General features: G+C 39.0%; 1 protein-coding gene across 1 annotated transcript in view; it reads right to left on the bottom strand.

The window, feature by feature from the left end:
- The window catches only part of dlgap2a (discs, large (Drosophila) homolog-associated protein 2a), a 160,441-nt gene that overhangs the window by 15,815 nt on the left and 131,778 nt on the right, over positions 1-12,848 (bottom strand). The window contains exons 8-9 of the mRNA XM_053509555.1: positions 2,596-2,748; positions 214-452 (exon numbers count right to left, since the gene is read on the bottom strand). Coding sequence (XP_053365530.1) covers positions 214-452; positions 2,596-2,748 — 392 coding nt within the window. The remainder of the gene's footprint in view (positions 1-213; positions 453-2,595; positions 2,749-12,848) is intronic.

Below are 12,848 nucleotides of genomic sequence, written 5' to 3'. Positions count from 1 at the left end.
ATGCTTTTCTTTAGAGGAAAACCAGTAACACACTGATACAGAAAGCAGAAATCATGTTGAAGTGAATTAATTGGTGCTGTACTTCTACACCATCACCACTTCACTGTAAACTGAACCATCAACCAGTCCAGTGCATTACGGGTACTATGTGTGGTGCATACATGATTTAGAAGATGTAACATGATTGTGTGTGTGTGTGTATAAGTTTCTAACCTGTATGCCTATAGATGATCGAGGTGTTTTTAGATATTCCTCGGCTTTGGATACGAGTATGGCTTTATCGCAGGTCAGCACCGAGCTGTGGGAGTCAGTCGACGGGTGTCTTTTTCCCGCCATGGCCATGGCCGCCGCTTCCATGGCGATAGTGACGGCCTTGGCGCTGTCCAAGCTGTCTGTGGAGTTGTAGAGGGTGCGACCCAAACCGAGCCCGAGTCCTTCTGAACCCCACAGACCTGAGTGAAGAACAGACAAGACTGGCTTCACTACAATGTATAACTTAAGAGTACAACAAATCAAATATAACTCATAACTCATTTCAGAAATATTTTACTTCTGGTTCTATTGGTAGATTATATACTGTTCAAAAAAATTAAGGGAACACTTAGTCCCGGTTTGACTTGAACGCCCCTCATATGTGTACTGTATGTAAGGTTCAAGTCAAACTGGGACTTAGGTGTTCCTTAATTTTTTTGTGCATAATATAAATATAATAATAATAATAATAATAATAATAATAATAAACACTATTACTTATTTCAAGCTTTAAATGGTCTGAACATTAAAACAGCAGTTAATTTTTTTCTGTTTTCTGCATGAAATTATTTTGTTTCCGCATGAAATTAACAAATTTCTCTGGCTATTTAAAGCTTGTAATGTATATTAATACCAGGCAAATGGGCTTAAGGGTTCTGTATCGATTTTAAAGAATGTTTAAAAGAAATATTAATTGAATTTGCCCATACTTAGTAGATTTTTTTTGCTTGCTAAGATATAGTCTTTGGTTATAACCAGTAACTTATCCAACTAGAGTAGAAAACCCACTCACTCACTTATTGTCTATACCGCTTTATCCTGTATTCAGTGTCGCAGGGGGCCTGGAGCCAATCCCAGCAGACTTAGGGCATGGGGCGAGGTACACCCTGGACGGGGTGCCAATTCATCGCAGGGCACACGCATGCTCATTTACACACTACGGGCAATTTGGGAACGCCAATAAGCCTAATCTGCATGTCTTTGGACTGTGTGAGAAAACCGGAGGACCCGGAGGAAACCCACCAGGCACAGGGAGAACATGCACACAGACCCGAGGCAGGAATTGGACCCGGAACCTGGAGGTGCAGGGCAACAGTGCTAACCACTAAAGATTTAGAGCTGCAGATCAGACACAACTCTTCTATTACATTAGCAAACACAGATAAGATCACTGACTACATAAGCTGAATCTCTGACAGGTTCCTCCTCATCCAGTGTTATTTATCTCTGGTCACTTATACAACATCTTTTTGTTTTGTTTTTAAACATAGTGCTGTGACTGGTCTACTTCCTGATACAGTACTTGTCCTTTGTTTAGGATTTTTCCTCCAAAGGCTTCTTCGTCTTTGTCTTAGTCTCTTCATCTGTAAGTGTGTGTTTTTGGGCTGTACTTCCTGGTCCTGTCTCTTTCTCTTCCTGCCTCTTTTTGCCTCTTCCAGTCTCTCCCTGTCTGTTTCTGCCTTTCTATCTCTTCCAGTCTCTTTATTTCTCTATCCTGTAACTGTCTCTTTCTTTCTCTTTTTGGCTTTTTCTGTCTCATTCTGCCTCTTCCTGTCTCTTTCTATTTCCTTTGTCTCCTAATACTCTAGCTCTTCCCGGCTCTAGCTGCTGCTTCCTGTCTTTTATTGTCTCTTTCTCTTTCTGCTTCTTTTTGTAACTTTGTCTTTTCCTATCTATTCCTGCCTCTTTCTCTCCCGTTTTTTTGGTGCCTTTTTTGGTTTTCCGACTTCTGCCTGCTTTAATGATGATCACCTTTGGTCTTCATGTGTGCCTGTTTTTACTTTTTACTAATAAAACACACTGAGTATATGCACATACTGTATATGTAGCTAACCAACAAAAAACTATATAAAAGTAATTATATTTGAAATAATCAGAAAAGAGATGAATGAATTAAACAACTGAAAAAAAAATTAATAAATAAACTTTGATTCTGAAAAAAAATTTCCGGAGACTGAAAACAAAAATATACAGTTGAGACTCAGTTGTATTTTTTGTATGTTTGATTAGTTGTTTTTATTTATACTTGTTATATTTATGTATATTTTATGATTGCAGTATATATATATATATATATAAGTATTAAAACCTTATACAGTTCTAACAGAATAATTTAAAGCTCTGTAAATATCGCCTGTTGCTCAATGTTCTCGTATTGGTGCAGTCTCTAGATTAAATGGAGAAACCGTTTCCCAGATGGAGCAATAATACTGATATTGTTAGGGTGGTGAAGATGAAGGGAAATACTAGCTAGTGAAACCAATACCACCATGTGTATTTTAAATAACCAGGCTAATGCGTATTATGGCTAGAAAGCCAGTAACCCTGGTTACTGTCGTGTACCTGCTCTGGCCAGACGTCCCTCGTGGTAGGCGTCCTGCGTGGACTCGGTGCTGCTTTGTGCTGTGATGGAGATAAGGGGTTTGGAGGCACTGCGAGGGGGCACTGGAGGGGGTGTGCACGTATAGGTGGGAGTACTGGGGGTGTAGGTGACCGCTGAGGGGAGAGAGGGAGAGAGAGAGAGACAAAGAGTGTCTGTGAGAGAGAGAGAGACGTAGTGACACCTGGACATTTCTACAGTTATCCAATCACATGGCAGCTGCACAACACATAAACTCATGCAGGTCCAGGTCAAGATCTTCAGATGATGTGTTTTGGTCTTATTCAGATCTCAAAGATTTCTTTTTTTGGCTGACATTAATGAAACCCTTCTGCTGTTTTAGTGCATCCATCCATTATGAGTTATGTGTTCCGAGATGCTTTTCTGCTCAGCGAGGTTGTAAAGCATGCGTTAAGTGCTTCCTGTCAGCTCGAACCAGTCTCTCCATTCTACTCTCATGTATTTCAACTTAAAAAAAAAAATTAACTTTATGTTCCCCCATTGTTCCGATCTACAGTTTTTAAAATAGGCTATTGAAACTGACACCAATCCTTCAGGTCATGTCCATTCTGATGTTTGATGTAAATACAGTCTGAAGATCCTGACCCCTATCAGTGTGATCTAAAGCTGTGCACTGCTGAAATCTGATTGGCTAATAGCACAAATTAGCAGGTGTACAGGTTTTCCTATTAAATGCTACTTGCAACGCTTACTCTGCTTTAAGGATGTTGTTTCAAAATAAAAGACATGACCTTGACTTTCTGGTGTAAGTCAGAATTTGTGCGTGTGAGACAGAAAGAGAGCTATGAGGACGGCTGACAGCTATATCCTCTCGTCCTGCTCTGATGTTGATTGAGGGATTAGACTTAAAACTCTTTCATGTTCAGACGAAAGTGGTCCTCTAATCCACCCATGATAGACCCCTAAATGGCTTTTTAGGCTCGTTGTGGTGTCTATCCTTCAAAACAGCTTTGAAAATTCCATGCTCAAGAAAGTCTGAAAGGTGCTGGCAGTAAAAAATGTCTTATCCGTCAGCTCAGTCTGGACTGTCTTGTCCTTCAGCTTAGCCTCTTTCTGTGTGCCTGGTATGGGATTGTGTGTCTGTGTTTGCACGTGTGTAGATTTATTTGCATGTCCTCCGGTCTGGAAGTCTGAGTCAGACAGGGTTAAAGAGGAAACAACTTTAAAGAGTTATTCTCTGTGCAAAATATAGTGTAACTCCAGACCTTTAAGAGAATAACAACAGTTTAATACTCCCACTGGGGCAGGAATGACAACAGTGACATTCTGAGAAGCATTTGTTTCACAGCATGATTAGCTCGCTAAGCCATTGCCACCCAAACGCCTCATCAAATCACTGAAATTTACCAACGAGTTCTGGCACCAGAGGAAAGCACGCCAAATGTGTGTCATTGTTACTTGGAAGCAAATATGAGTATTATCACTTTGAAAAATTATTAAACTTGTATACGACACAGTTTAGACGGCACTGTGACTTAGTGGTAAGGAATGTCGTTTTGCACCTCCAAGATCTGGGTTCGATTCCCGCCTTGGGTCTGTGTGCATGGAGGTTGCATGTTCTTCCTGTGCTTGGTGCGTTTGCTCCGGGTACTCCGGTTGCTACCCACAGTCGAAAGACATGCAGATTAGGCTTATTGGCATTCCCAAGTTTGTGTGTGTGTGCCCTGTGATGGATTGGGTCCCCAGCGACCCTGTATACAGGATAAAGTGGTGTAGACGATGAGTGAGTGATGACCAAATTCCAAGTTTAGCAATAACTTCAAATTAACATGGGCACCCAGAGCATCAACAAGAAACAAGAAAAAAAAATGGAGTTCTAAGTGTCCCCTACCAACATTCAAGATTTAATCTTAAAACATAAACATAATGAGACAATATTTCTCCATGGTTAGTTTAATTTTCATTTTCCCGAACTTTTATTCTCCCGGCATTGTTATAACCCTACTGTTGTCTTATTTGGCACATGCTGCAAGATGTTTTCAGGCTAACTTGGAATTTCCCATCTACACCTACAACTAGTGAAAAACAAACAAAAAAAACCTAGATTAACCTAGTTAAAATTTTAACTCTACCTTCTTTGCTACTTACAAAGTAAACCGATCTTGAGGCAAAATCATTTACAAGGGAACCTTGTTCACACTGAGCGGCCATGTTGTTTTTTTACAAAGTGTTGTCCAGTTCTTCAGCAACAGCTACAAGATGTCAGGATGTCAGTATTAGTGCGTGTCCTGCTACTCAGTTAACAAAAAAAATAATTAAAAACACATGGCACGCCGGATTCACTGAGTCGATTCAGAGTCAAATTGCTTTCTCACTGCGATTGAGTTTCGATTCGTGTGATGCTGGCACCGAGGGAGAGGACACACCAGCACTCCAGTTATACAGACTAAACACTTCACGTGAAAAAGCACACATAGGAAACTAAGGGAAGGAAAAAGATAAAGTAAAAAAAAAAAAATCTGTGCTAACGTCAACCTGCCAGCCTTAAATAAATTGCAGAGCTTCTAGGATTTGCCGAAGGGACACGAGGATAGTCTCCATCGATTGTCTCAGCCAGCTTTAAGGCAGACTTAAAGGTGAAATGAGGACATCAGTGTTGATGCATAACACTGATAGAGGTGTTTAGGGGAAATGCCAGGAACTAACAGACGTCTGGAAAAACAAGCCAAGAGGATGCAATCACCGCGGCCGCCTTGCCCGAGGCGGTCAGGCTCCTTGACGTCCTGCTGCTAAACAACACATGTCTAAATGAATGTATGAACCCGACCCACAGTCTAATAATAATAAGATTCCTTTCAAAATCTCCTGGATTTTTAGACATTTTTTACATCTATACACTATACTAATACTGTATACTAGTGTATAGTATACTAACGTACATCACACAAATTGTAAGACTCAACTGTAAAATCTCACCCTGTCTCATGGAGTGAGCAAGTCTGTATCTGCAAAGTGTTACATCTATTCAAGTTGAAGCTTGAGACTCAATATCCCACTCTCTGGCTTCAAAACAATGATGAGGGATCAATATGTGAAAGAGTGGTCCTGGAAGAATAAGAAATCAATTTCAGGCATGAATTTGTCCTCACCAAGAGTACTGACCTTAACCCCATTGAAATATTTTTTGGGGATGTTCTGGAGGAGACTTTACGGCTAACTTTAACTTTCAACTCTCCAGTCAGATCTCTGCCAAAAATTCATGCAACTTGGAACAGAAATAAATGTTCTGATGTTCCAAAAGCAGAAGAAATCAATTTCATGGCAAATATGCAGACCATAATTGAAGCTAAAAGCCCAACGAAATATTAGAGTGTGCGACCTCCTTTTTGGCCAGGCAATATATTTACAGAACAGCTAGCAGTTAGTGTGTCCTCCAAAAATGTTTGGCCATCCTATGATGAACAGAAATAGAAAGAGAAGGGAAGAAGAAAACTTCAGTTTTAAACCTTCATAGGCCAGTCATTGAAATATTTGGAAAAAATATATATTTTTTTTCTTTTGGGATTTTTGTTTAAATTTTCCATTGTTGTCATTTTATGGTGCAAATCAAGATAAGTGAAGTTAACATTTACCCCTTAATTGAGCTACTTAATTGGCAGATTCTAAGGGATTTGAATATTTTTGTATTAGTCTTTTGTATACAGTGGAACCTTGGCTTGCGAGTAACATGGTTTGTGAGTGTTCTACAAGACAAGCAAAGATTTTAAATACATTTTGATTGAAAAACGTCTTGGTTTACGAGTACCGAGTATCATGTATCACGCATGCGCTTCTTGTTTTGACACCGAGCATCATGTGATCACAACTGAGTCAATGTTTTTTCTCTCTTTTTGTGGGTAATCGTCTCCCCTGCTGGGTCTTAGTGCTCATCTCTTACTGGTATAATCAACATCCGTGCACTCGTGTACTGTTTACTATAACACTGTGACCACGTGTGTGCATGTAAAACCAATTTTATTTTGTGTTTGTAAGCACGTGTGCACACCGTGCATGTACTGTTTATTATAACACACGTGTGCGCATGTGTAAAGAAAAAGGACGTCTCATTAGAGAGGTTAAAGATCCATTTTTTCCCTCTCTGTTTTAGCCTGTCGTTATATGTGTGCGCTCCTCCACACACACACTCTCGCCTTTACACCCAGTGTGTGTGTGTATGTGTGTGTATGTGTGTGTGTGTGAGTCCCGACATAAACGGTAACACTTTATTTATTTATTTTTCACTTCTTTTAAAGGTAAAGTGCAGATTAATTTGTTTCATTTTACTTTATATTCTTTGTTAATTATATTTATGTATTTATTTTTTTGGGGCTGTGGAACGAATAATTTGAGTTTCCATTATTTCTTATGGGAAAACTTTTCGATTATTTTTTTAAACTTTGAATTATGTGTGTTTTGGAATACGTGCCCACTTCCGTAATTATGCTCGTAACCCAAGGTTAAAGCTAAAAATAAGTTGATCAACCTTAATGCAAGCAGTGATATTATTTCAGGTTGAAGCCCAGGAACAGTACATGCTCTGCCTGTCTTCCCGTACAGCAGAAGTTTCTGCCGAACATATTAATACAAAGAAATTTAATTTTGTAAGGTTAAGTATTTTACACCTTGTTAACGCTAAGTTGAACTTCTTTGTTATCAGCCAAATACAATCTCTGTTTGGTAATCGGAGAGTGAATCACAGATGAGAAATTAAAAAAGGAGACAGGATAAAGATAAAGTTTTATCTTAAAATGACTACAGCGGATTAAAATTCACTTATACCACTTCAGCGCTGAAAATATTACCTAATCCCAGGAAAAATATTCAGTTTAGATTTTCTTTTTTTTTTTAGTGATTTTTTGGTGATTTTTTCCCAATTTTAGTCGTGTCCAATTCCTTTTTGTCACTGGAGGGCTCCCACATTAAGGCTACTACTACCACTGAGTCGGGAGGGCAGAAGAATATCATGTTTCCTCCAAACCACGTGATGCCAGCTACGCACCGTTGGGGGCGGCGTAACACACTCGGAGGACAACGCTATTCGCTCCTTCCGCATGACGTGAGCTCAGGCGCCGCTGCTTGGCTGTAGAGCCGTGATTAATGTGGGAGCATGAAGTACCTCTCATCCCTCCCCTCTGAGAGAGCTTGGCCATGCAGCTCTCTCTAGACATCCGGCTGCGAGAGGTTACAGCATCACCCGGGAATTGAACAAGCGATTTCCGGGTGATGGGGCGAGCACTTTACCATTGCGCCGCATCGCATTTACTCAACATTTTAATTTTACTTATGATGCAAGGTTCAGTTTTAATAGTGCACGTCCCATGTTTTAGAGTAAGCCATGATGAGTCGCGCTGTTGTGTTTGTGTATTGGGGATTGCGTCAGCTTGTAGATGGATTACGGTCGTTTCTATGTATCCCTCATACAATGTGTACACTCGGTAAAATATCACGAAATAGAAAGGGAACCATGGCCACCTCGAAAAAAAAGCTCTGAATGAGTAAAACAACTGCTAGATGCTGTGACATAATTTGGCTGAACAGACATTTAGACAAACATACAGACAGGAATGTTTCTAGAACTGGTTTTGGGTCCTCCAATGCATGAAATGTAAAGATATCATTGAAAGATCGAGTTCTGACCAGTGTACAGATAAAACCTCTCTTTTATTCATATAGATATACACTTGGAAATATTATTACCTTAGACCCTGTTATCAGAACTGGAACTGATCTTGATTGACAACATAAAAATAATCAATCAATCAATCAATCAATCAATCAATCAATTAATTATTCTTTGCTCTTAATGTGACTTTACAGTATATAAAAAGAGAGATGAACCCCCTTCCCAGGGCTTGTTGCTAAGCGATGAAGTTCACTGAGCTAATATAAACCAGTGATGTGGAGGTTTGCTAATGTCTGACCAGACTAATTAGAATGAAGAATTCAACAGTGCTGTTAAATAAAATATTTATATTTAAAATACAGTATAATTATAATATACTGTATTTTACAGCATTGAAAATGTTCATTGAATAGAGTATACAAATACATTGAATAGAGTATTTCTGGTCTAAGGATAAATGAAAAGTGGAAACTGAAGTAAAATAAAAAAAAAAGTTAAATTTAAAACATGAAACTCTCCATCAATATTCAATCAATATTCCAGATTGATTTCATGAAAAGTGAAATATTTTAAGCCTTTTAAAAAAACTGCATAATCAACAGCAAAAAAAAAAAAACAGTATTTTAAAATATTAGAATATTTACAATACAGAATTGTCCAAATTTTAAAAATATGTTAATTTACACACTCAATACTTACTCATGGCTCCTTGTATTGAACATAAATTACTGTATCAATGCAGCATGGCAAGGAGTCGATCAGCCTGTGGCACTGCTGAGGCGGTCCTGAAAACCAGGTCTTCAGCTCATCTGTATTGTTGGGTCAGGAATTTCTCATCTTCCTCTTTATAGTCACCCATAGATTCTCTATGAGTTCAGGTCAAACGAGTTGGCCCGCCAGTCAAGCACGGTAATATCATGGTCAGCAAACCAATTTGTGGTATTTTTGTGCCAAGTCCTGCTGGAAAAGGAACTCAGCATCTTTCTAAAGCTTATCAGCTGACGGAAACATGAATTGCTTTAAAATCTCCTGGTAGACAGCTGTACTGACTTTGGTCTTAATAAAAAACACAGTGGACCAATATCAGTAGACGACATGCCCAAATCACAACTCAAATCATCACAGACTGTGAAAACGTCTAACTGGATTTTCATCAGCTTGGATTCCTTGCCTCTCCACTCTTCCTAAAGATTCTGGGACCTTGATTTCCGAATAAAATGCAAACTTTTATTTGACTTTGGATCAGGTTTTTTTCTCCTTAGCCCTGATGTTGTCTCTAGATCAGAAGTGCATTAATATGAGGAATGCAACATTTGTAGCCCATTTCCTGAACTCTGTGCATGGTGGCTCTTGATGCACTGACTCCAGTCTCACTTCACTACTCGTGAAGCTCTCCCAAGTTCTTGAATCTGCTTTGCTTGACAATCTTCTTAAGCCTGCGGTCATCGCTGTGGCTTGTGCACCTTTTCCTTTTAAGTCAACATTCCAAAAAAATAATTCCATACAGCACTCTGTGAACAGTTAAGTTAGCGGTCTTCCCAATGATTTTTGTTGTGCGTACTGATTACACAAGGAGATGAACTTGTAAAATAAAATATTTTGCCTCTGAGTGGTGCAGTCGTAAAGTGCTCACCCTATCATCCGGAGATTGCTAGTTCGAACCCCGGGTGATGCTGTTTTCCTCTTACAGCCGGAGGTCTAGAGAGAGTTGATTGGCCGAGCTCTCTCAGGGTGGAGGGATGAGATGTACTTGCCCTCCCACAATAATCACGGCTCTACAACCAATCAGGGGCGTCTGTGAGCTCGCGCACGCGGAAGGAGCGGCTAGCGCTGTCCTCCGAGCGTGTTACGCCCCTAATGGTGCGTGAGCAAGCAGTTCAAAAAGATGCGGTCAGCTGACGTCACGTAATTTGGGAGGAAACACGTGATAGTCTTCGCCCTCCCGGCTAAGTGATAGTAGTAGCCTTAATGTGGGAGCCCCCTAGTGACGGGGAGGAATTGGCTACGACTAAATTAGGGGGGGAAATTGGAAAAATCCCCCCCAAAAATTTAAATAAATAAATAAATAAATAAAATATTTTAAGATACTGCATCTTAGGAGTTTCACTTTTTAAATTAAATAGTTTAAAAAACAGCCTTACATGAGATGCACTATACTTTACCTTTTTCTCATCCCATTTGGTTAATGCTTAATATAAATAATTTAACACCTTTATATAAACTATTTAATTCAATATAAACATTTGTAAATAATTCAACATTTATTTAAAACTTGCACACAAAGATGTTTCAGATTTTTTCCCTTTAACATTTTATCATATCAAACCAACAAGATACATCTTTGAGAAACCCAGCATTTTATTATAATTCATTATATATTCTGGATAAACCCAGCATTTTATTATAATTCATTATATATTCTGGATAAACCCAGCATTTTATTATATTTTTTGACCCTTTAGATTGACTGCAATGTTCTGATTTAGTTCTTTCCTCACTCTAAATGGATTATTTGCACTTCATGTAACCCTGTCCACATTAGCACTGTACAGTGTTTCTGCTCATTTGATTTGGCACGGCCGTCTCTGTGGACCGATTAAACGGACAATTAAATCATTAAAGGGTCAACGTGAAAGGTTTTACAGCTAAATCAAATAACATGTCTCGAGCTCTACCTTATCAAATGTATCTACTCCAGTGAAATGGGACTCCTTTAAAAGACTTGCCACTCAAAGGTCAGTCCTCAGTGAAGGTCGTTTATTTGTTATGTCAAGTACACAAGATTGCTTCATAAATTTGTAGTATTCAGGGAACAAACCCAGAAACCGTGTATTCACCTTTAAGCCATAAAATTGTAAGGCAAAGTATTAAGCCCAGTATTGGGCAGGTTCCCCTTTGGGGCAGCACTGGTCCTTTGGGCACCAGACCTCCGGTGGTGTGCTGTGGTGTCTGGCAACAAGATGTTAGTGGCAGATCCTTTGGGTTGAAGCCTCAGTCGATCGAACTTGTGGGTTCTTGATCGGATTGGGATCTGGGGAGGCCTTGCAGTCTTGTGCACAGTGTGCTGTGGTGCACTGGGTGTTCGGATGCCTTTCGTCATAGCCAGCTTTGACTCTTTTAGCAGGCAGGTTTTGTTGCATTGGCTTTTTCTGTAAGATGTAAGCCTTGAGTCTCCATGATACTAGTTTTCTGATATACATAATGATAATTAATATTATAGTGGTAATGGTATTACTGTTATGGCTGATCAGTGCATACGAGCTACAAAATACATTACTTTATACTTTTGATTTAATCCAGGACAGTCTAGATAGCTTTTGTGTTACTCGACTTTTAATGCAGATACAATCAGGCTGTCACAAACTAGTGATGGCTAATTACACTTCAGTATTTCACGAGCAACATTTTACTCTTATTTAAACCCTTGCTGACGTAGCATGAAGGGAAGTAATACACATAGATGATGACTAATCTTTTAGCAGATTGGCCTGAGAGATCAAACAACTCAAAAGCAAAGCTTTTCATAGATGAAAATTACAAATGACTATTGTGAGGTGGCAGGATTATAATGGACTCAACGTACTCAGTGTTTTAGAAAATGTGCCTCTAAAAGCATTTTATGTGAAAGCTGAAAGCTACGTTTAGTTTTTTTTTTTTTAAGCATTAAGTGACATAAAAAAACAGCCCATGTTTAAGCTAGCAGGGAATATTACATGATGCCACACTGAGTCTGAAAAGAAAATGTTTTCTTTGATCATGTGATGTTCCTACATTACTGTACTACTATAGGAATAAAATCTCAGGTCTAATTCCTGGAACTTGAATTCACAGGGTTTTATGTTTCTGGTGGCTACACAATCAAAGCTCTTTACTGTATCTCCAGGACCTTACAAGTAGTCCCAACACTGCCAATACATTTAGATGATATCCAGAGCCTTATAGTTCCAGACCGTAACGTTTCCAGCATGTTAGATTCCCAGTAATTTATGTTTGTGAGACTCTTTGTTTCTTCAGCAGACTTTCCGAAAAGTACAAAGTTGTTCTCAGACATACAGTAGATTTTTAATATAAAGTAATAATTGAGTTTATTTCCTAAAAAAAATGGCATTCCACAAAGATAATTCACTACTAAAGTTATACACGACGCATTCGAGTTAATGAGAACCTTTTGATTGCAGAGAATAACATAACATAACGATATAAGAGTAAAATATCCCTTTATTTCTCTATACAGTATAATCGCCTCTGCCTACTTCATGTTTAAAGCTCTGGCCTCACAGAAACTCCTTTAATGGCCCAAACCTGTGGAAATGGTTTGGAGGGAGGTCGGGACTGTATAAGGGGAATGTGGCACTAACTCCCAGCCGAGTTCCTGTAATGTGCAAGTAGTGTTGGTGAATGATTGTTTGTATAGTTCCCACAGACAACTGTGTCTCTTCCGCAAGTTGGCGACAAGTTATCCATGGACTTTCATGGTTCGTAAGGCATTGAATTCATTAATTCTAATTAATTCATTTTGATTGGTTGAAAATATGTCGTGTGTAGTAAGTTGACCAATCACAAAACTCCTTACATGCAGATGCAAATGGCAGA

This window comes from Clarias gariepinus, chromosome 13, assembly GCF_024256425.1.
Source record: "Clarias gariepinus isolate MV-2021 ecotype Netherlands chromosome 13, CGAR_prim_01v2, whole genome shotgun sequence".
Lineage (NCBI taxonomy): Eukaryota > Metazoa > Chordata > Actinopteri > Siluriformes > Clariidae > Clarias > Clarias gariepinus.
This window is presented reverse-complemented; position numbering and strand designations above follow the sequence as displayed.